General features: G+C 36.1%; 2 protein-coding genes across 3 annotated transcripts in view; one reads left to right on the top strand and one right to left on the bottom strand.

The window, feature by feature from the left end:
* Positions 1-6,235, top strand: part of LOC144441444 (sodium- and chloride-dependent glycine transporter 1-like) — a 38,029-nt gene extending 31,794 nt beyond the window's left edge. For both annotated transcript variants that reach the window (XM_078131019.1, XM_078131018.1), the window contains 4 exons: positions 454-585; positions 1,068-1,283; positions 1,976-2,137; positions 3,261-6,235. In XM_078131019.1, the coding sequence (XP_077987145.1) occupies positions 454-585; positions 1,068-1,283; positions 1,976-2,137; positions 3,261-3,488 (738 nt within the window). In that variant the 3' untranslated portion in view covers positions 3,489-6,235. The remainder of the gene's footprint in view (positions 1-453; positions 586-1,067; positions 1,284-1,975; positions 2,138-3,260) is intronic.
* A 1,193-nt stretch (positions 6,236-7,428) lies between these two features.
* LOC144440749 (surfeit locus protein 2-like) lies at positions 7,429-25,211 on the bottom strand. The gene is made up of 6 exons (XM_078130128.1): positions 25,113-25,211; positions 22,846-23,003; positions 20,325-20,428; positions 17,692-17,862; positions 11,467-11,663; positions 7,429-9,287 (listed from the first exon to the last, which is right to left on the bottom strand). The coding sequence occupies exons 1-6, from the start codon at positions 25,209-25,211 to the stop codon at positions 9,165-9,167; spliced, it is 852 nt and encodes a 283-aa protein (XP_077986254.1). The 3' UTR covers positions 7,429-9,164.
* Between the last annotated feature and the right edge of the window lie 43 nt (positions 25,212-25,254).

Raw genomic sequence — 25,254 nt, 5'->3', positions numbered from 1 at the left:
ATCAGTAGTTCAGTGTGGGATAAAAAACTTGATTCTTTTAGTTCGAGGATTTTATCTCCCAAAGATTGTCACTTTCCAGTCAAAAAATGAGTCGTGATAAAAAGTTTTCATAACTTTCCAATTGAATGAAGTAAAATATTTGGTATATATCTGCATGCATAATTTATGAAAAAAAACAGAGATTATTGCCAGTTTTTACTTATATTTGGTGCAGCAAGTCCAGTGATGTAGACACACATTCTTGTGACTTACAGCAACCAGGGTAAAATCCCAAATTTGTTAGCTTGAACATGCTTATCTTGGTTTACGTAAGGCTGTAAGGCTGCCCTCAATAGTCTTATCTTTACCAAGAAGAGATTTGTCAATTTGTGAATTACGGTACCCAGTCACATCGTACCTGACAGACTAGGTTTCACAATTATGGTAATAATAACGTGATATTGGTGTTTATAGATGACAATCCTGGAGACTGTATGTACAGCTATTGTTGATGAATTCCCAGCCAAGTACAAGAAACGCAAGACTTTAGTCCTGTTAGCACTCTGTATTGTTGGATACCTACTCGGATTGACATGTGTGACTCAGGTAAGGCACACACAATCATTTGCATTATCTGAGGATAATTAGTATTAATTTATGTTAATGTGTGGAAATTTAATGATAATTATTCATCAACAGAGAATATATATTCATTGACATTGGATTGTGCACTGTCAATCAATGACATGACTCTGTTTATTCTGTGACCTCTTAAAATGTGAAAAATGTACCTTGGAGAAAATGTCTTGTGAACATTTCAATTAGAATATTCAGATTTGATTAATAAATGTTTACATATGGACATCAATCCAGTGTACAAAGCACTATCAATGATTTCATTAGTAAACAAGTAATTCATTTAATATTCAAAATGATTGAACTGTTTTGTGTAATTTACAAAAGGCAAAATATATTTAAAAAAAGAAGTCACAGCTGCTGGTACATTTAACTATAAATTGAAAAGCTAAAATGTGATGATATTGTATTTTCTGATCAACTAACATGATATGATATTTTTATCATTTCAGGCTGGCTTCTACTGGGTGGATCTTATTGACTCGTATGCTGCTAGTTTTGCATTGTTGTTGTACGGTCTGTGTGAATGTATCAGCATAGGCTGGATCTATGGCGTCAAACGTTTCTTGAATGACATTCGTACAATGATCGGAACTGGATACGTCGACTTCTTCTTGTTCTTGTGGTGGCCACTTAACTGGTGTGCTATTACTCCAGGCATTCTCTCCGTAAGTTTGAAATCATTTTTCCAATCAGTAGTTTTTATATAGCTGTGTTCTACTCAGGCTTTGACCACCAATACTAATATCTAGTCATGTGTAAGTGTAGAAACTGTGTGAATTGTGTCTATATGTCTGTATAATAGAAAATCGCTGGGAGCAAATTCGAGCACAAAAAAAAAGAAAAGAAAACTTATAATAATAAAAACAAAGTGTGGAAACTATCACTACAGACTTATTTACACTTATTTGCTGGCAAACAAAAATAATGTGAAAATAAGTAGCTAGCAGAAATCTTTGGGAACTTGATTAAATTTACAGTGGCTAGAATAACCAGGTTTACAGTATAAAGTCATTGTAATATCGCACGTGTATATTAACTGTTTTTGTCAAGTATTTTCTGGCTAAATGAAGAAAAAATTGGGGCAATGATATAATTGTACCTTTTGAAGATGTCTAAGAATAAATTTAGGAAAATAATGGTGATTGTAAATTTTTTGACCCATATTTCAAACACTGTGGAACCAATAACATTGTACAACTTGTGCAATGGTATGAATCTGGGTGTAAATGCCACATTTTCTGTACAAATGAGTACAACTTTGCTCATGGGATAAGTGGCTGTGACCATTCCTACATCTGTCATGTAAATTTCCAGTTTCATATTGTAGTGACATATTTTTAACTTCTTTCCCTTACAGTTTGTACTCATGTTCAACTTCATCAACTGGAACGAACCACATGTTGGTACTCAGGCTGCATGGGCATCGGCTATTGGATGGATGATGATCACAACTTCAATTATGTGGATTCCTATTGTCTGGGTCTATGAGTTCATTGTTGCCGAGGGAGATGTCTTTGACGTAAGTTCCATATTATCTTTCGTTGCTAAAACAGTGTTTCTCTGTGCATCTCTTTTCCAAGTGTCTCGTTTTTGACAAGCTGACACATGCAAACTAAAACTATTGCTGTGGCACGTATTTAGCTTACGTTACAAAAATTGGAGAAAAATTTATGATTGCAGTGCCTTGGTGATATTAAGAGGGACTGGCAGGGGCAATGTGGTGTTAGAGGTGATATTAAGAGGGACTGACAGGGGCAATGTGGTGTTAGAGGTGATATTAAGAGGGACTGACAGGGGCAATGTGGTGTTAGAGGTGATATTAAGAGGGACTGACAGGGGCAATGTGGTGTTAGAGGTGATATTAAGAGGGACTGGCAGGGGCAATGTGGCATTAGAGGTGGGACTGACGGGGGCAATGTGGTGTTAGAGGTGATATTAAGAGGGACTGACAGGGGCAATGTGGCATTGGAGGGGATATTAAGAGGGACTGACAGGGGCAATGTGGTGTTAGAGGTGATATTAAGAGGGACTGACGGGCAATGTGGTGTTAAAGGTGATATTAAGAGGGACTGACAGGGGCAATGTGGTGTTAGAGGTGATATTAAGAGGGACTGACAGGGGCAATGTGGCATTAGAGGTGGGACTGATGGGGGCAATGTGGTGTTAGAGGTGATATTAAGAGGGACTGACAGGGGCAATGTGGCGTTGGAGGGGATATTAAAAGGGACTGACAGGGGCAATGTGGTGTTAGAGGTGATATTAAGAGGGACTGACAGGGGCAGTGTGGTGTTAGAGGTGATATTAAGAGGGACTGACAGGGGCAGTGTGGTGTTAGAGGTGATATTAAGAGGGACTGCCAGGGGCAATGTGGTGTTGGAGGTGATATTAAGAGGGACTGACGGGGGCAATGTGGCGTTGGAGGTGATATTAAGAGGGACTGACAGGGGCAATGTGGTATTAGAGGTAATATTCTTGGATCGTCGCAATATGAACAACTGAGAAAGCGTTTGCCAAGAATATTTCATTATAAATTAAGTCACTTCGTTCTCTAGATAACGTAAACACAAAATAATCATTTATAAGAAACATAGAAAAAAATTTGGAACACCCTAATCCTCATTGTTTGTTTTAATTGTTTACAGCGCTGGAAGAAGATGAGCTCACCCTCGGAGACTTGGGGCCCAGCATTGCAACATCATCGCCAAGAAGCCTGGGAAATGCACAAGAGGAAGCGTACTACAATGGGTGGAAAGTTAGAACTGCCAAAGAAAACCAGAGAACCCGCAGTTCAATATAATGCAAAAGCTGCAGAATCACAACCTCCTCCATATCCAAGCCAAAACCCTGGCTTTGTTGAAGACAGGTTATAAGGGAATGTAGCCCCTTAATAGAGAAAATGAGACCCCCAGTATAATTAATTATAGAAAGTCCCAAATGATAATATTACCTTGATAATTTCATGTATAGTTAGGTTTACATCAACCCACATTGTTCTCTCTGACACCTGAAAACTCCATTCATTCCATAGCCATCATACGATGACTATTATGCTAGGAAAATACCAAATTTGAGGAGAGATGGGATATTAAGGGGTCATAGGTCATGGTTGAAGGGTCAATAGCCATATATGTTGACAATAGATGACGACACATTAAGTTTAGGTAAATGAAGAGTGATCACACTGTTGGCAGTAAAAGTTTTCTTTTTAAAAAATTCTGAAAATGTTTATGGAGTTCACAGGTTGGCTGTTCATTTTTTTGAACCCTCTTCCAATGTTTTGTAAGTACTATAGAAGGTATTGTGCTTGTATTTTGCAAACAGTGAAACATTGGAAGTTGACCATAGTCCCCACCACTTGGCATCTTGCCAATAATTGGTACGTGTAGGCCAAGTTCAAACTGGTTTGAACTAGTCATCAAAAATCAATGGTAAAATCTAAGTAGTACTATATAACCAATTTTAACAGGTTTCATCTTGTTATCAAAAATCCCATGTAGAACCTTAATAATGTTGATGTGAATAGTGTGACCAGTTCCAGCTGGTTTGATCTCATTCCAACTGGTTTGATCTTGTTCCAACTGGTGTGATCTCGTTCCAACTGGTTTGATTTCGTTCCAACTGGTTTGAACTAGTGATTCAGAATCATTTGTAGTGATTTAAAATTATAATTTTGAACCAAGTAAAAAAAAATATGCAAAGTCAATTTTTTAAATGTCCCTGTGCTTTTCCACCGTTAATCACATTATTTGAAACAATTCTAACAATAATACTTTTATATTCTTAAATTTTGCTACTAACAGTTATCAATAAATATTCATCATTGTATGTATGCTAATATTTCTTTTTTTCATTACTTTTCCAACTTTATTTTTATATGTACATCAACTCAGTTTCTGTAGTAATTAATATGTTCTTGTTTCCATAGTAACAGTCTCTAAAGTCTTCTACTTCCATTTTCTCTTTTTTTGTACAAATAAAATATGTTTGTCTAATTCTTGCTATAAAATTAAATCACCTTCAGATAATCTTATTTCCTTTCCAAATGCTGTAAGATTTGCCGACGAAGTATTTTTGTACACATTTTATTCTTGTAATGTCGATGTCTGTAAATTTCCTGTATGAATTAATACATATCTCTATCAAATTTTGATTCAGGTGTTTTAAAAGTGCTTACCCTGTTGTCCTACATAATGGTTTTAACCGATATCACAACTGTAATAGGGTTATTCCATTGCGCTTGATAGAAATGGGGGTGTGCTGCAATGTATGGAATCTTAAGGCTTTGGCAGGAAAAAAAATTACATTTTGCATTTTGATCGCCTTAACTTTGTTGAATTGTACCCTTTAAGCATTAAAACAAGAATGGCATGCCATCATTAATTGTACAATTTTGATTTTTGATATGAACATTTTTATAATTATGTACAAGGCAGAACATTATGATTTGTTTTATAATGAACAATTTAAAAGAAAGACCAAAGTTGAGCTCAGTAGCAGTATATTAGCAGTTTATTAGCAGCATTTTGCTGAATAAATTTTTACTATATTTGCAAAATAAGATTCATTATCATACCAGGTACACATGTTAGTAAACATTAGGTTGTGCCTTTCACCAATGAATGAGAATGACAAAGAATGTGGTATATACATATACCAATATACCGTACTCATCAACTACTAAGTTCAGATTTGCATGGCTTATAGCCTAGTGCTAGTGACTTAATTTTAAAGGCCAGGGATTCCATCCCAGGTTCTCGCATTAGTGTTATCTTTTATCTCAGTAGAGAGCCATAAGGATAAGATAAGATCATTTCTTTGTTGTAGACCAACTTTGTCTGTAGCTCTGCCTTAGAACTGTTTGGCACACCTAAAGTTTAATCCTGCCATTATCATTACCATGGTTTCTAATTGTATACATGTAAGCCATTACAAATCCATGTGTCTGGTCCAGCAAACCAAAATCTGCATGAGTGAAACTCATACTGTCTCCAAATCAAATCTGTACACACCAACCATTCAACAAATTTAAAAGTCCACAGACATTTATTTCTGTGAAATAGGGAGTCTATTCTTCTCATCTTGATATAGCAATAATAAATAGTACACAAGGCAGCCTCTTTTAGTTCTACTAATGGGACCTATATGAAGGTTAGAGAACTTCAACATATATTTACAGTTCCTTCATTTTTAACACTTTCCCTTAGAAGATTTAAATCATTATGAACAAGTAGAAACATGTCTTCCATGAAATTACATTCTAAGCAAGGTGGTCTTTTTACCAACTTTTTTTAACCCAGGAATTGCATTTTGCATATCATTATAACAGACCTTGATGGGTCTTGTAATAAGACAGAAATATATAAGAGACAGTAATTTTGTCAAGTGATGTACATAATTTGTCAAAATAGTCTTCAGCAGTTAGCTGCATTTTTTTAGGGTAAATAATGTGATATATATATATGCATTGACCGACTATTTTATAGTAACCAAGCTGTAAACTATAATCAATGACTGCAAAATTGTACATTTTATCTGGATTTCTTGGTGATTTATTCGGTGTTTGTCTTTGTGTTTTTCTTTTCCTATGAAACTTAATAAAGATATTCTAATCCATAAAGGTAGTGTGTGTGTGTGTGTGTGTGTGTGTGTGTGTGTGTGTCTGTTTCTGTGTGTTCGTATGAGTTAACAACACTGAGATGTATTTATGTGTGTATGAGTTTACAACCCTTGCACTAGTTGTCTAGAAATGGGTGTTGATCAGAATGTCATTTTATTAGTAGTAGACAATTAAAATTGACTTTGTAGGTGTCAGGAAAGTCGTCTCCTTATCACACTATCAAGCAGACATATATTGATACATTATAACATTGGGTGTCTCTGATATAGGCTCACACCATGTTCTTATCAGTTCGTTTACGTCTGTGAAAGTTAGTCATATTGCCATAGACAATGTCTAACTTTCACAGACATAAACATACAAAGTATCGCATGCATCTACATCTGAGGCACTCTCTATTGTTTTTGTATCTGTATGACAGTTTGATAGTGTGATAAGGAGAAGACATTTTGGCAATATAGGCTCACACCATGTTCTTATCAGTTTGTTTATGTCTGTGAAAGTTAGTCATATTGCCATAGACAATGTCTAGCTTTTCACAAACATAAACATAGTCATAGTCATACAAAGTGATAAAAAGCATCGCATGCATCTACATCTGAGGCACCCTCTATTGTTTTTGTATCAATGTATGACAGTTTGATAGTGTGATACGGAGAAGACATTTTGGCACCATCAAAGCCAGTTTTAGTAGTCCACCACTGATGAAACAGTGTTCTGATGAGCAGCATTTGTAGACAACTAGTACAAAGGTAGTATTTCACCCCTTTATGGATGTATGCATGTATACTCTTCAGTAGTAATATAGTACAATAATGATTTGAATTTCTCACTAGTTTCACATCTGGACGGACATTTTCAAGAAGTTTGGACTAAAAATTTTGCATGTACGCTGTATGAAATTGTGTAGTATGTGATACACAAGCAGCAACCATTGTGAAGGAGAAAGTATCAAGGGCAGTTGTGTTGCTATAGGTCTGTACCAGGGGTAATAATTGTAAAGTGTCTTGAGCACAGAGTGGGAAAGTGCTATATATCAAACTGACATTATTATTGTATGTGTATCATTTTAATCAGTTTGATAAATGGTATATCATAGGCTAGCACTTCAACTTACATAATACAATCAAGTCAATTAAAACCTGAAAATCAATGATAATACAATCCGTGCTAGACAAACAAATGTAGGGAAATATTAAAAATAAAATGATCCAAATGACTCTTTAGTTTGTAAAACTATAATTTATTCATTTTTATATGTTCTCAATCCATGAGAGATAAAGTTGGCAACTATAAAAAAAAGAGTATTTTAAATTAATAAAAATATGGTTTCATCATAAAAAAGGACAAGCAAAATATTCACCTATACTTGTTGGATATTCCTTGCACTGTGCGATTCAACACTAGTGTTGTGTCTGGAAATCAGAATTTTGGTAAATTACTCATGGCAGTGAATATTAGTAAACACAGTTGAAGTCAGTCAGAACTTGGCACTTAATTTAACATTACTGATAAATACTGTGACTCAAGGGACCAAGATGAAGCCTCTGGAAGTGTTTAACTGATCAACTAGGACAAAAAACTATACAATCTCAAGTGTTCAAATGACCAACAACTCCTTTGGTACATGTAGTTAAAGTTTGAGATCAGGAAAGGAAAATCTTGGATTTATAGTTGGCTGTAATTTTTGGTTTGAATTAGTTTTGAGTATGAGTAGACATGTATGAGAATGGCACATAAATTACAAGATGGGGTGCCGTTATTTTTATAAATAGGCGAGAAAACTGCTTTCTTATTAGAGCAATTCATAACAGTGCAGGCAATAGATGCCATGTGTTAAATTACTTTGAACCAATCAGAATGAACCTAGTAAAACTCTTCACATTAGGACTGGGTCCAATTCAATTTGAAACCAATCAGAATGAACCTAGTAAAACTCTTCACATTAGGACTGGGTCCAATTCAATTTGAAACCAATCAGAATGAACCTTGTAAAACTCTTCACATTAGGACTGGGTCCAATTCAATATGAAACCAATCAGAATGAACTTAGTAAAACTCTTCACCCTGACTGGGTATTTACATCATCTGTCATCTGAAATAAATCTTGTCACCAACAAAATAGTGTCTCTGGGTTGATTGTTGGTTGGTTTCCCAACTTCTCTTACTACAGGACTAGTTACCAGGGGCTCATTCTGTAGACAAAACATTTTACCATTGTTTGGCCAGGGTGACCTGACCCTGTACAGGACAGTATTGTGCATGTTGTATGTTGTGTGTGAAAAACAAAATTTGGTGGCACATTCAAACAGAAAATCATGGCATTTTCTGTACATTCAGCACTCATCACTAAAAAGACGATTCACATAATTAAATCACACCTTTGCAGTACTGTCAGGCCGGGTGCATTTTTTTTGCAGAGGTGAATGAAAACTGATGTGCACCAAGAATCCTACACAAAAAGTCAAGTTCCCAGATGAAGTGAGAATTCATGGCTGCCATCGTGGCTTTTGGCTTTTGGCGTGTAACCTCACTCTTCCACCTTCCTTAGTACCAGATTGCCCGTGAAAAATGTTCATTCATGAACAAAACATTTTGAAACATCTGCGAGCATTTTGTCTACAGAATGCGCCCCAGGTACTGGTGGCATTATGTTGTGTTTTATAATGGTTGCTTAATACACAACTATTTTCACAATTTACTATGTTTTATGAGATATTTATTGAAATTAGCATATTTTAGTGAATTAGCATATTAACCTGTACGTGACAGGTGTCAGTGTCTGTCTTGCAAGAGGCAGTTTTTAAACAAACCTTAGAAATGTTGGTCTTACCATGAACACTTTACTCTCATTGAGTCCATAATAAATTAAGTTTATGCAATAAACTTCACATACAGTTGTGGTGCTGAAGAGAGAGTTCTGTTGCCGTCATACAGACTTTTTCCTTTGTTCTTTGAAACTCTTCTTTTTGGGATGAGAAGATGGAAGTTTTGTTTTCTTTTTTGATGGCTTCATCTTTTTGGGTTTAAAACCAGATGTATTTCCCTGTTCCTAGAGAGGAGATGGAAAAGAAATATTTTTTTTTATTTTTTCAATTTCATTTATTAGGAGTATACCTACGGGAACTAGTCCCATTAACTTTACAGGCTCTAAAACAAAGTAAAACGGACGGACACACACACACACACACACACACACACACACACACACACACACACACATGCACACACACACATTATAAACCACTGGAAAAATACAATACAATAAATTAACAGCACAATATAACTATGCAAAAACAGTTCATCTCATAGTAAATTTAAATATATAGCATCCATTGAAAAGATCAATGTCTGGAATCAGTGGGGCAATTTTATTAAAAGTTTCCATGCACCTACTAATAGGCGAATATTTAAAAATGTTAATACACCGTTACACGTAGTTGGATGTCTAAAAATCAAAGCAAATATGCAGAATTCTAGTAGGTGCATTAAAATAAAATTGAGAAAGAATAGTTAAAATACATACTCTTTCTCTTGTTTTCCAAACAAACCATTACAACCGTACAATGTACTTTATACATTAAAATCATAAAAAAAACAAGTCATTGAGAATGACATAGCCCCGCTATGATTGGGTTTTAAGGAACTGGCAGTTTATGTTGTCATTTTCTTGATATCACTACTCTGATCACGCAACAACACTTGTGAACCTAAATCAAACAGACTTAGATATGTTGTGTCTGCTCATTGGACATGGAGCATGCCTACTCATGTTGTATCTCCTCGTTGGACATGGGACATCCCTACTCTTCAAGATGACGTGATGGAACATTCAACAATGAAGGATGGGTCGGGTATGGGGGACCTGTTCAAGCATGTCTGAGTTATGGTGTTTGACATGGAAAATTCGCAAACAAAATGGCTGCCAGGCAGCCATATTGGATTGTATCACGACAACAATGAATATGCACATGTATGTCACAGAACACTGTCCTAATACCAACTTTGAATGAGATCTGTTCAAGCATGTCTGAGTTATGGCTTTGAACATGGAAATTTGGCAAACAAAATGGCTGCAGGCAGCCATATTGGATAGTTTCACGACGAAAATGGATATGCACATGTATGTCACAGAACACTGTCCTAATACCAACTTTGAATGAGATCAGTTCAAGCATGTCTGAGTTATGGCTTTGAACATGGAAAATTCGCAAACAAAATGGCTGCAGGCAGCCAAATTGGATCGTATTACGAAGAAAATGGATATGCACATGTACGTCATAGAACACTGTGCTAATACCAACTTTGAATGAGATCTGTTCAAGCATATCTGAGTTATAGCTTTGGACATGGAAAATTCGCAAACAAAATGGCTGCCAGGCAGCCATATTGGATCGTATCACGATGAAAATGGATATGCACATGTATGTCATAGAACACTGTCCTAATGCCAACTTTGAATGAGATCTGTTCAAGCATGTCTGAGTTATGGCTTTGAACATGGAAATTCGCAAACAAAATGGCTGTAGGCAGCCATATTGGATCATATCATGACAAAAATGGATATGCACATGTATGTCAAAGAACACTGTCCTAATACCAACTTTGAATGAGATCTGTTCAAGTATGTCTGAGTTATGGCTTTGAACATGGAAAATTTGCAAACAAAATGGCTGCTAGGCGGCCATATTGGATCGTATCACGACAACAATGAATATGAACATGTATGTCATAGAACACTGTCCTAACACCAAATTTGAATGAGATCTGTTCAAGCATGTCTGAGTTATGGCTTTAGACAGGGAAAATTTGCAAACAAAATGGCTGCTAGGCGGCCATATTGGATCGTATGATGAAACAAATTGACGTGCATATGTATGACATTGTATGTTGCCCCTGTACCAAGTTTGAAAAAAATCGGCCCAGGCATCTCCAAGAAACGGCTCTGGACGGACGGACGGACGGACGGACGGACACACGGACAGACGGAACCCAATCCATAAGTCCCCGACTAATCAGGGCGATGTGAAGCTATCACAAGGTTGTCACTGATTGGTAAATACACTAAATACTTTATCACTCATTACAGCCAACAGATGTACTTGTTTCCATTGTTTTCTGACCAATCAGAATGAACATTATAAAGTGTTTAACATTATCTGCAAAAATCACTAAATTTCTTATTTTAAGTCAATAATGGAATAGAAATGTTGCAATACAATTTTCTTTACTTTATGTTTTCTCTTTTTTCCTGTTTGCTCTGATTTCTCAACCTTTCCATCATTGACATCCATATCATCAAAATCAAAGTCAGAGTTGTCGCCTTCTGCATCGTTATCTCCATCATCATCCTTCTCATCCTCTTCATCTTCATCATCATCATCATCTTCTTCATTTTCATCATCTTCTCCTTCATCAAATGCATCATCTGAAACAAAGTAGGGATTTCAATGTATATTATAATGGTGATGTAAGGCCAAGAAAAAAAAAAGAATTGTCTAAGATGGTGACAACACGCTTTTTTTTTATCAACAAACCTGTCACTCAGTCTACTCTTTATGGCAGTTACTGTTCTTTTTATTTAGTACTTTACAGCAAGTGTGTATGTGGGGGGTGGGGGGAAGACGACGTCATTTGTATTAAACTGATGCATGGGGTATTTTGATGCACACATTGACCAGAAACAATTTTTGGGGGGGCCTCACCAATTATTCGCTAGTTTGATTTCCACAGTCACTTTAAAGCTGTAACTCAAACAACTTCTTTTTTAAAAACTGTTTTGTTAGACATGATGAATACTTGTAATATTGTATACAATCAACATTATTGAACCAAATGTAGGTACACATTTGAATTGCTTTTGATTGGTTTTTGGGTCCACACCCTAACATCAGCCCCTAACATGTTAATGATTTCTACCATATGTAAGGATAAATCAATTTATAGTTATAATAATAATAATAATAATAATAATAATAATAATAATAATAATAATAATAATAATAATAAGTGGTCTATTTATTCCGTATTCAGAGGCCATCGGCCCAAAGATACAATATACCAATATTAGCAGTATTGAAAAGGCAATGAAACTGTTACATAACACTGTTAACTTCTTTATGTAGTTTCATGGCATGAAATAAGAATACTGCGAGACGTTGTAGTGTATCTACATTGTTAGAAGAAAGTAAATCGACAAAGTTCTGTACAGACGGAGGATCAAAGTGAAATCTAGAAATATATTTTTCCCTATAGTGATTGAAAAATGAACATACTAATATAAAATGATATTCATCTTTGACTTCATTTGAATCGCACAATAAACATATTCTCTGGCTTCTTTCAATGTCGTGTTTTCTGTCTGTCTCTATGCGCAGGAAATGTGACGAACAGCGAAACCTAGCAAGCATTTGCCTATGACTAGAAATGTTGATTGACCGTAAGTATCTTTCCGGCTCCAAAGAAAATTTGTACTCACGATACAAAGACAACTTATCAAAGGAACACACTTCACTAAACCATTGGGAAAACAAAACCTTTCTGAATTTCTCGACAAATATGAACAAAAACTTATCAACATTTCTCACTGTTTGGGATTCCCAAAACTCATGTAAATTACAAGTAAATAAAAGGTTCTTTATGTCATTTACCCAAGTTTTCCTGGCTCTTTCCCCGGACTCTTCAATAATGTAAAACATATTGTAGCATTTCTTATGATATCTATATGATGGCATGTTCAAAATTTTAGCCCAATATTTCATACAACGCTTGGCAGTGTACAAGAAAACTGGGTAACAACCGCATTCGCCTAATACTGTTACATTTGGTGCATTAGTGGAAACTCCTAGAAATGTACGACAGGCTAGGTATTGAATTCTCTCAATGCATTCATGCCTCTGAAATCCCCATACCTCTGACCCATATGTCAGTATCGGTAAAATCTTAGTATCAAAAATTTTAAAGACTGCAAAAGGTAACATTCCTGTCTTTCTTGCAGCCCTAGCTACAGAAAAGAAAGCTTTCCTTGCTTGTTGGGCCAAAGTTTTTGTTGCAGTTGACCAACAAAAACGACATGAAAAAACAATCCCCAAATACTTGTAATATGAAACTACTTCAACATGTTTTCCTTCGAAAAACCATTTTTCTGTTTTTGATAGTCTACCACCTGCTTTGAACACAACCACTTTCGTTTTTGTTAAATTTACAGAAAGTTTCCACAACTTACAATGTGAACTCAAGTTATCAAACAAACATTGCAAACCAATAACTGAGTCGGAAATAAGTGCAATATCATCTGCAAATAATAGACAGAAAATTTCCACCAAATCCTGGAAGAGTTGTATACCACGTCTACCACAAGTATGAAGTTTGGTCGATAATTCATTAATGAAAAAAGAAAACAGAAACGGACTTAGCATGCATCCTTGTCGAACCCCTATTGGGCAATCAAAGTAATCAGTTAGTTTGTCCTTAGTACGCACACATGATTTGACATCCCTGTAAATACCATGGAGTATATTAAACATTTTACCCCGGACACCACCCTTTAGAATGACATACCACAATCGTTACGTTCAACAGTGTCGAAAGCCTTGGAAAAGTCGACGAAAGTACAGTAGAACTTGCCTCGCTTTCTGGAGAGGTATTTCTGTATGACTGATTGTAAAATGAATATGTTATCAACTGTTGAATATCCTCGTCTAAAACCTGCTTGTCCCTCGTCTTTCTTTCCAAGAGCTTCCGACCAGAACATGAGACAATTATTCAGAATTGACGTGAAAAGCTTGCTAAAAATACTAAGCAGAGCTATACCACGAAAGTTGTCTGGAGAATCAGTTGGACCCTTTTTATGAAGAGGGACAATAATTGCTTTAGACCAGTTCTTTGGGATGGTTCCTGTATCGAATAATTTATTGAAGAGGGCATTTAAGTAGGGAACAAAAAAATATTGAGTAGATTTAAAAAATTCACCTAGAATACCATCAGGTCCAGCTGATTTTCCTGGTTTCAACTTGCGTATAGCTTCAAAAATTTCTTCGTTTGAAATAGGACTGTTTAATATGTTCCAATCAATATCTAGGTTAACTGAATAATTATCTGAAGAATCTAACATCTCACTCAATTCGTCAGACATAGCAAAATCATCCTGACTTGAAAGATCATGGGAAAATAATTTACTAAAATATGCAAACCATTCTTCAGAACTAATTGTATAATTTGAGATTGGATTTACAGAAATCAATCGTTTCAAAGTCCACCAAAAGGATTTGGAATTGGGAAGGCTCGTTTCTAGTGATGATTTAACCGAATCAAAATAACTATGCTTTTTATCACGGAAAATGTTACGCTTTTTATCACGGAAAATGTTTTTGAAATGCCGTTTCGCTTCTTTGTATTCATGAAGTAACGTGGTATCATTTTGGCATCGAAAACGTTTCAATATATCATACTTATGTTCTTTCAATCTTTGACATTCGTTGTCGTACCAAGGAGGTTGTTTATGTCGACGAGTGTTCGTACATATACGTTTGATCATACCACAATGCGCAGCAGAGGACATAAACGTGTCTCTTAACTCATCACAGAAACTACTGGGATCTGCACCTGGATCTTCAATAATACTATTTAAATTAGTCGTACGGACTTGGTACTTAAAGTGTTCTGAAAAAGAGAGCGACTTCTTACTGGACCAAACACATTTGACAACGTTACAACTGCCTTTCTTTGCCCTTTGACTTGCCAGACAGTTTGATCCGATACTGAATGACATTGGAAAATGGTCTGATTCTGTTCTTAACACGATAGAAAAGGAATTTATTTTAGCAAAAAGTGGAGACGAGACAATAGTGTAATCAACTATACTGGTTCCTGCATTTGCGGTGCAAGTGAATTCACCTTGATTTGCATCCTCACCTGTTCTTCCATTTAGAATATGTAAATTAAAACTATAACACAAAGACAAAAGTGAACGACCAAAACTATTTAACTCTTTGTCCTTTGACACCCTTGGTAAATTAAAATGGTCTTTAGCGTACATGATAGTATTATCTATAACATCCATAGTTTCATCATCGATAATAAAGTCACGTTCTACACCTGTACGTGCATTCAGATCCCCCGTGATAACCACGTACACGTCAGGTATTTTTACTAATATGTTTAACAACTCATTTTCAAGTAATTCAATACCATTTCTGGTTGACAAGGAGTCATAAATAGTTGAGTATTGAGGAGATATGTATTTAGTACATAAGAGTAAATCTTTCTCTAGACCAAATACTACACCTTCAATTAAAAGAAATATACAATTGTGCAAATCACAATTGATACGACGGACCTTATCCACTAAATTGTTACGAACAATCGTGTATACTCCACCAGGATATCTACCTCGATTTGATCTCCTCTGTCGCACTGAACTAAAAGATTTAAATCCAGGAAAATTTTCATCAAAAAGTTTTTCTCCACCCGCCCATGTCTCGACGAAAGAAATAATATCGAATTCCAAAATAAAGTTAGCAAAGTCGAATGACAAGAACTTATTCTTTAAACCTTGGATATTCCAAGTTAAGAATGAAATTGGGCCGTGGCCGATGTCCTATTCAGAAGTTAACGAGTCTTGACTCCGATGCAAGTTGATACGGCTCTGGAGTCTAGTTCTTGGTTTCTGTTTCGTGTGCGTTTGTTGCTCGATTTGTTGCTGGTTTTTGGTGACATCTGTCTCAGTTCCTACTAGCTGTGTGCTTGAGGTGGCTCTTCCTTCTGTTACGACCAATTTTCCATTTTTATAGTACGCCGTTTTGCCATCACGTTTGTGCATGGCGAGAGTTTTTCGTTGGCGTTTAGTTAAGTCATTGCCTATACCAATGTGCACTTTCCTCAGCTCTTCCCGTGCCCCTAGTGCTAATAACTTGTCATCCCAATGATGGAATTTTGCTATCATGGGACGCGGCTTTCCAGACCAATGTGCTGCAATACGATGGGCACGCACAATATCTCTACTTTGCCATTGCTTATTTCGTACATTTTGATTCAAAATCTTTAGGACTTTGTCTTTACAAGCCTCAAAGGACTCGCTCTGATTCTCGTCAATTCCATAAAATATTATATTGTCCCTTCTTGAAAAAGCTTCTAACTTGTCGGTGTTGTCCTCTAGTTGTTCTAGGCGGTCGATAACTTCGTCAAGTTTGTCATTAACGGCGCAAGTGTCTAATTCGGCGATGTGCTGAGATTCTTTCAGCTCATTTACTTCGTCATTTAACTTGTTCACAGAGTCCTTGATTGACACAAGGTCCTGACTCAACTTTGCATAGTTCTCTGACAGTTGTTTTTGTGTGGTTTTCAGTTCTAGAGGTTCTTCTCTAATTTGGGTACTTGACTTTTTAATTTCACCTGTAAGCTTATAAGATCAGCCTCCAAGGCTTTGATGATATCCTTCTCTGGGCCACGATTTAGCTCTATATCTCCACATAGTTGTAGTAATCGATAAACAAAGTGTTTGCCAACCGAATGAATGACATCTTTAGATCCAGCAATTGCTGACATACCATAACATGCAGACACCTGGTCGTGTGCTATGTCGGCTGAATTCATTTTGGCCAGAAACGAATTTTCACAAATTGTTGATAAATTCTGGATGTATGTATTCGCATCTTGTACTAGGCATATCCTATTTGTATTTTCCAACCAATTGAAGGAAAAGTCAACAGAAAAAACCACTAGATTACCTCAAGCTATGGTGATACCACAGACGACGAGGCATGCCACCAGCCTGTACAGTAGCTCATTACCATATGTCCACATTGAGTATGGGTTGTACGATTTAACATCAATGTTCTTCCAGTGTTTTGGGGCCACAAAACAGCCAATTTGGCATCTCCAAACTTCGAGGCCCACCCCCATTTCCTCTATATCGGTATCGTGTAAACCTGCACAAGTCTGGTCAACTTTGACATGAGAATATCAAAACTTTTCGGAGAGCTCAGTCGACGTTCAACATGACAGTTCAATGCCAATCACGTGACCACCTTATAAATCAATTTATAGTAATAGTTATAGTAGTAGATTACTTTATTAAAATGACATGAGGTAATAAAACACCTCCCAGCCCATCGGGCTTAAAAGTCACCTTGAACAAAAAAAAGATACATTGACAATATAGAGAGGTTATAGCGAAGAAAAGGAAAAAGTAATTGTACATACAGTGTGAGAAAAAATAAATTAACTTTGATACAAAGTTTCATTCCATCTTAAAAAGGTGGCTTCAATGAATTTTGCTGTATTCCTAACCTGATATGTCACCAAGTACTTTAATTTCTCATTGTCTGACAGTGTGGTGTATTCAGTGTTATTGTCTGTGTTAATGTAAGTATTACGTATGTCATCATTTATGAGAAACATTAGGTCGAATCATTGGTATTTAATTAATAATTTGTTTATTGTTTGTAGCAACTTACCTGGATACAAATCACTCATGGTATCTGACACATTCCCATCATCCCTTGTATCTGACATATCTAGTGAATCTTTAAGTTTACCCCTTCCTTCGTCTGATTCACTGGTATTTTGTATTTTTTTAGTTGGTCTGTTAGGTTTGAACGTTTCACCAGTCTTTTGACATTCTTCATCTGTAAATAGGGTGAAAAAAAAGATGAGATAAAAAACTTTTATTAATTTTATACTCATCAATGATTGTCAATTGTGTGGACACTGCAGTCAACTACAGCGTATTCACCATATATTGAATTCAATAGTGATAGACAAGATGGACTCAATACAGATTTTGGTCATGCTTTGATAGTTTATGCTAACACATCTAGTACAGACTGATGGAACACTACCAAAGGTTGTCATTACACTGCTTTGATAGTCTATGCTAACACATCTAGTACAGACTAATAGAACACCACTAAAGGTTGTCATTACACTGCTTTGATAGTCTATGCTAACACATCTAGTACAGACTAATGGAACACCACCAAAGGTTGTCATTACATTGCTTTGATAGTCTATACTAACACATCTAGTACAGACTAATGGAACACCACTAAAGGTTGTCATTACACTGCTTTGATAGTCTATGCTAACACATCTAGTACAGACTAATAGAACACCACCAAAGGTTGTCATTACACTGCTTTGATAGTCTATGCTAACACATCTAGTACAGACTAATAGAACACCACCAAAGGTTGTCATTACACTGCTTTGATAGTCTATGCTAACACATCTAGTACAGACTAATAGAACACCACCAAAGGTTGCCATTACACTGCTTTGATAGTCTATGCTAACACATCTAGTACAGACTAATGGAACACCACTAAAGGTTGTCATTACACTGCTTTGATAGTCTATGCTAACACATCTAGTACAGACTAATAGAACACCACCAAAGGTTGTCATTACACTGCTTTGATAGTCTATGCTAACACATCTAGTACAGACTAATAGAACACCACCAAAGGTTGTCATTACACTGCTTTGATAGTCTATGCTAACACATCTAGTACAGACTAATAGAACACCACCAAAGGTTGCCATTACACTGCTTTGATAGTCTATGCTAACACATCTAGTACAGACTAATGGAACACCACTAAAGGTTGTCATTACACTGCTTTGATAGTCTATGCTAACACATCTAGTACAGACTAATAGAACACCACCAAAGGTTGTCATTACACTGCTTTGATAGTCTATGCTAACACATCTAGTACAGACTAATAGAACACCACTAAAGGTTGTCATTACACTGCTTTGATAGTCTATGCTAACACATCTAGTACAGACTAATAGAACACCACCAAAGGTTGTCATTACACTGCTTTGATAGTCTATGCTAACACATCTAGTACAGACTAATAGAACACCACCAAAGGTTGTCATTACACTGCTTTGATAGTCTATGCTAACACATCTAGTACAGACTAATAGAACACCACCAAAGGTTGCCATTACACTGCTTTGATAGTCTATGCTAACACATCTAGTACAGACTAATGGAACACCACTAAAGGTTGTCATTACACTGCTTTGATAGTCTATGCTAACACATCTAGTACATACTAATAGAACACCACCAAAGGTTGCCATTACACTGCTTTGATAGTCTATGCTAACACATCTAGTACAGACTAATAGAACACTACCAAAGGTTGTCATTACACTGCTTTGATAGTCTATGCTAACACATCTAGTACAGACTAATGGAACACCACTAAAGGTTGTCATTACACTGCTTTGATAGTCTATGCTAACACATCTAGTACAGACTAATAGAACACCACCAAAGGTTGCCATTACACTGCTTTGATAGTCTATGCTAACACATCTAGTACAGACTAATAGAACACCACCAAAGGTTGTCATTACACTGCTTTGATAGTCTATGCTAACACATCTAGTACAGACTAATAGAACACCACCAAAGGTTGCCGTTACACTGCTTTGATAGTCTATGCTAACACATCTAGTACAGACTAATAGAACACTACCAAAGGTTGCCATTACACTGCTTTGATGGTCTATGCTAACACATCTAGTACAGACTAATAGAACACCACTAAAGGTTGTCATTACACTGCTTTGATGGTCTATGCTAACACATCTAGTACAGACTAATAGAACACCACCAAAGGTTGTCATTACACTGCTTTGATGGTCTATGCTAACACATCTAGTACAGACTAATAGAACACCACTAAAGGTTGTCATTACACTGCTTTGATGGTCTATGCTAACACATCTAGTACAGACTAATGGAACACCACCAAAGGTTGTCATTACACTGCTTTGATGGTCTATGCTAACACATCTAGTACAGACTAATAGAACACCACTAAAGGTTGTCATTACACTGCTTTGATAGTCTATGCTAACACATCTAGTACAGACTAATGGAACACCACCAAAGGTTGTCATTACACTGCTTTGATAGTCATTTACAACAAGTGTTGTGAAATGAAAAACGGAATGGAACACTGACACTACACAATTATGTCATTGGTTTGAAATTATCTACAGGTGAATTGCATACTTACACCTTCTTTATATCTCTTAAAGCCATTCAAGTTAACTGTATACTTACACCTGGCCAATGCTTTCTTATATCTCTTGCCATGTAAGTGTCTCTCTACATGAGAGGGTTGTTTGTTGATGTGTCTCAGTGTAAGCATACAGAATAGTTGGTTTCTGTAAGGGAAGGAAGTAAATTAAAATCAAATTCAATCAGATCTCTCTATGTACATTTCTGTGCATGTTTGAATATATGCCTGTACATGTGTCTATAAGCATGAGTGTGTGGGGTTGGAGTGGATGGGTGGGGTTGTGTGTGTGTGTGTGTGTGTGTGTGTGTGTGTGTGTGTGTGTGTGTGTGTTGCTTGCACGTGCATTCATGTGTGTGAATCTATGAAATTTTAACTAAATATTGTGTGTGTGTGTGTCTGTATGTATGTATGTATGTATGTATGTATGTATGTATGTATGTATGTATGTATGTATGTATGTGCGTATGTATGTATGTATGTATGTATGTATGTATGTATGTGTGTGTGTATGTATGTATGTATGTATGTATGTATGTATGTATGTATGTGTGTGTGTATGTATGTATGTATGTATGTATGTATGTATGTATGCATGTATGTATGTATGTATGTATGTATGACATTGAATATGTTACTAGATACATCATTCTGTGTTAACATTGAATACGTTCCTAGATACATCATTCTGTGTTAACATTGAATACGTTCCTAGATACATCATTCTGTGTTAACATTGAATACGTTCCTAGATACATCATTCTGTGTTGACATTGAATACGTTCCTAGATACATCATTCTGTGTTGACATTGAATCGTCGGGTAATACGCTCATCATGATTATCAGTCCTACCTCCACCTTGTCAAAGAATTTTACCGCGAAACATCGATGATTTTATCTATATTATGGACTGTATTATCCCTAAGTATAGACTTTGAACTTTTGCACTCTGATTTCTAGCTAATTACAGCTAAAATGATGTTGCTTTGGTGTTTCACTTATGGGACATTATGTTTTTGACACAGAGCTAAACATATTTCAACTCTACACTAACAATAACAGAGACACAATAAACACAGCAGGATCCTTTGCCCAATCACATTGAACACTGATAAGCATTGCTATTCTTTCACAGTGCAGTAAAAACAGGCTTCTAATGAAAACAATACACATGGACTTGATGATTTTAATGGCTGCAATTGTTTATTTTCTAACTGATAATCAACATATCAACTTGACTACTTCTATTTATTTATTTATTTATCCATCCAACATGCATTGCCCAATAACAGGAGGAAAGTTCAGTGTTAATGCAGGAGGAAACCGGAGTACCCGGGGAAAACCTGCGTTGTTCAGTAAAGTCAAACTGAATGACACTCTTCTTACTTACAGCATGGTAAATTTAATCAAACCCAGCCAACTGGTGGGTTCGAACCCAGGCTGCAGAGGTAAGAGGAGTTCGAGCTAACCGCTCGGCCACAGACAACCCCACATCCCCACTGTGCATGAAACCTAAGTACTTGTTCCTTTTGCATTGGAAGTTGTCTGTCATGTTATATGAGTGAAACACCAACATTATTTTAGCTGTAAGTTGTTAAACTCATAATTTATCCCTTATCTGCAAACTAAACCTGATTCATCTGTCCTGCAGTCAAATAAAAATGGTTATTTCTATAATTTTAAAGTGCTTGATTTGCTATAACTACATTTAAACTACTAATCTGATCCTCTTCTTTCATTAGCTGTCACTGGAACTATTTTTGAACTATTTTTGTTCTCTTTTTTTATTTACTTCTGTTGTGTTAAACTTCCCAAAGTATCCACAATGTCATGATTGCCTAGTGAACACACTAATCGACATCAACACAAATTTGCTAACAATTGAGTCAGTTTACCATGTTTATGACTACTTACACATGGACATCAAGCCAGTGTACGAGTAGAGAAGTAAGTACGCTAATCAGAATGATAGATCATTTCAATTCAATGCATAAGGTTTGTTATATTTTCCAATGGCTACATCTTATCTATATGTAGACTGTAAGATACACCTTGCATCATGCCATGTAAGGGCGCCCTCACACAGTGGCCAACCCCTTTCAGTGATTAACCATATACCCTGGAGGGTCTATAGATTAACTGATAGCACATAAATGTCATATCTTAAATGACCAATTCTTAACTTAACTGCTACTGTGGCTTTACAATCCAGTAATTGAATCTGTGCAACAATCTGGAAAAGAAAATTTGTACCAAAAAATAGCTGAGATACTTGAAGTCTGGGTGAAACAAAATGAAAACTGACCAACTGGCAACACTATTATTGCTGCAGTTGTTATTGTTGTAGAAGATAGACAGATAGAATTAGTTTTTACTGTCTGTACATAGTGGTGTAGCAAATTTCTAAAATCACAATCTGCAAGGATTCCAGGCTAACATTGCCACTGTGTCCAAACAATCAAACTGCTGTTATCTATCTATTCAAACAACAACTGTGGCAATAATGTGTTGCCAGTTGGTCAATTTTCATTTTATCGTATCATCGAGTTAATCTCATAACTTACAAGTGACCTTTCTTGTTACTTGGTAAAAGATGTGGTTTAAATCTATCATAGTTGAATTCTTTGTCTTTGTGCAGTCGTAAGTATTTCTTGCCTTGTGTGTGTTTCTGTAGAATCTCTAACTTACACGGCATCTCATGTCCTGTCAAACTACATTTTATCTGAAACATAAAAACACAAAGGTTCAAAAAGTTAAAATATATTTCTGAGTCACTGTTTTTGACCCTGTATGATTACTTTCCATCAAATCTTCACTGTTTCAGACCCTGTATGATTAATTTCCATCCATTCTTCATGACAGTAAACACAATAATACATACTACTTGCTAAATCCTCTCTACTGGGTGGGTGGGATGGGTGGGATGGGGGAGATTTGGGGTTGGTAGGTGGGTTGGAGGTATGTGTTTGTATTAAAAAAGTACAAGTTTGGAAAAAACAGGATTAATTTGCTCTCTTTCAAGCTTTCACCAAACAATGATAGTAATATTTCATTTTGATTTGTTTAGTTTTAGTTTACTCCTCTGTTACTTTATTCCTTCATAATGTCATCACATTAAGTCATGACACCAGGGGTGCATCCAATTAAATTATGCATGCCTGGGGAGTCTTGGAGCGGGGGTCTCTGACATCACTTGGGAGCTTGAAAATCTCATGAAAATCAAAACCTCATTTTTGTGTTTGGAGTACTCCTGGGAATCCATGATTAAATCCTTGATTCAAGATAAATAAATTGGTCCTTCTTTCCAAATATGTAATGTTAGACAATTTTGAAGTGAAAAATGATTTCCTCACCAAATATGGAGAGATATACTCAAAATATATGGCATAGTTCATTCAAAGTATGTCATCACCATCTTGGGTCAGGTCAGGTGAGGTCAGATCGATCCCTAAGCTGCCCTGGCTCTGTGAGGAGAGTCGACTTGGGGCACCCTAAGTGTGACGTCATGTAGTAAATGAACCCAACTTGGGGCAACTTTATTTAAAAGCTTCGAGGTTCCCAGGGTTGCATAATCGAATGCATCCCAGGTCTGTCTTAGTTTATTACTAATGAGTAACTGAAGCGGGAGAAGCACATGACACATGAGTACAAGTGTGGTGTATTCAGGGTGTTTGCACGAGTGCTGCTTATGATGTTCTTTCCAACTATACTGTCACAAGCATATAGTGAGTGAAAGTGCAACAGAAAACACTGCTAGCAAGAGTGCAAATACCCCGAGTACCTACACTGGAACTCCTGTGTCCCAGTAGCATTACATTTCCAAAACATAACATTTCTGTGAAAATATAGTGTGTGATCATGCCATTTCATATACATAGAATGACCATGCACTCATTTCCATATTATTTGCATACCGTCACATTTGGTATTTAACACTGCCAGTGAAAAAAATACTGGTCTGAGTATGTGCACACAATGGTGCAAGTAATAACTGGTAAAGATGTAATTTCTAGATGAAGACAGTAGAAAAGACCTGACATGTTGTTACTAACTGATGCCATACTATTAGCCAAGTATCTCAATATTATAAATCTTTTATTTTATTATGAAAAATAGTTTGGGAAATTAGTGTCTGTGCTACGTACAAACATATCAAATTCTTGTTTAGTGCGGCTTTTTTTTTAACAAACATAAATATTAGGAATATTGAAAGTACATAACTGCTCTTTTCATATACCTGAATAGTAGTAAATGGACAAACACTAGAACTATTCTATACTTTCATATTTATAACTTAGTTATTTACTTAGATTATTATTAACTTTATTTCTTTTAAATACCAAATTAGAAATGTAAAATTTTCTAAACGGTTGAAATAAAGTTTTATCTTATCTTATATCATACACAGTAAATACATCTATCTAGAAATACAATTGGTATTATAAAAGTGATTTAATGTGGAATTATTCTCTCGGGATTTTAAATGATCTCCATTTTAAGTCAGTAATTTTACAATGTAATTTCAATTCAGAAAAAAAAATGTGTATATATTAAAATCACCAACTTCCTTATTTTAGAGGGAAATATAACTGATAAAAAAATCAGGACGGAATAAATTTGACATCTAGTCCATACTTACTGATACATATTGGCGATTTACTTACTGCACTGACAATGCATTGTGCACAAACTGTGTGTGGTGTGCGGGGGGGGGGGGAGGCAATTTCAAACGAGAACAATACAATCAAAATATTGATTCATTGAATTACAGTCACACGTAGATCTATATTTTCACGTCTAGCAATCCTTACCTAAATGCATTTCAACCCACCTTATTTTTATCCGGAAGTATTTCCAATCCAGGGTGTATTTTCAAGAAAGTTTTTATCTCTTTCGGAACAGAAACCTCACGTGTACCTTCGTCCGCCATTATTGAGGTCAAAGGTTACAGGTCAAGGGTTATAATCGAGGGA

This window comes from Glandiceps talaboti, chromosome 10 (assembly GCF_964340395.1).
Source record: "Glandiceps talaboti chromosome 10, keGlaTala1.1, whole genome shotgun sequence".
Lineage (NCBI taxonomy): Eukaryota > Metazoa > Hemichordata > Enteropneusta > Spengelidae > Glandiceps > Glandiceps talaboti.
Note: the sequence above shows the minus strand (reverse complement) of the source record. Positions and strands in the feature narration are given on the sequence as shown.

Coding starts and splice junctions, on each gene's coding strand:
- LOC144440749 (XM_078130128.1), bottom strand. CDS start 25,211: ATGGCGGACGAAGGTACACGTGAGGTTTCTGTTCCGAAAGAGATAAAA. Junction 11,664..17,691: donor CATGAGTGATTTGTATCCAG/GTAAGTTGCTAC, acceptor ACTTTGTTTCAG/ATGATGCATTTGATGAAGGA. Junction 9,288..11,466: donor GAAAAAAGAGAAAACATAAA/GTAAAGAAAATT, acceptor TCTCCTCTCTAG/GAACAGGGAAATACATCTGG.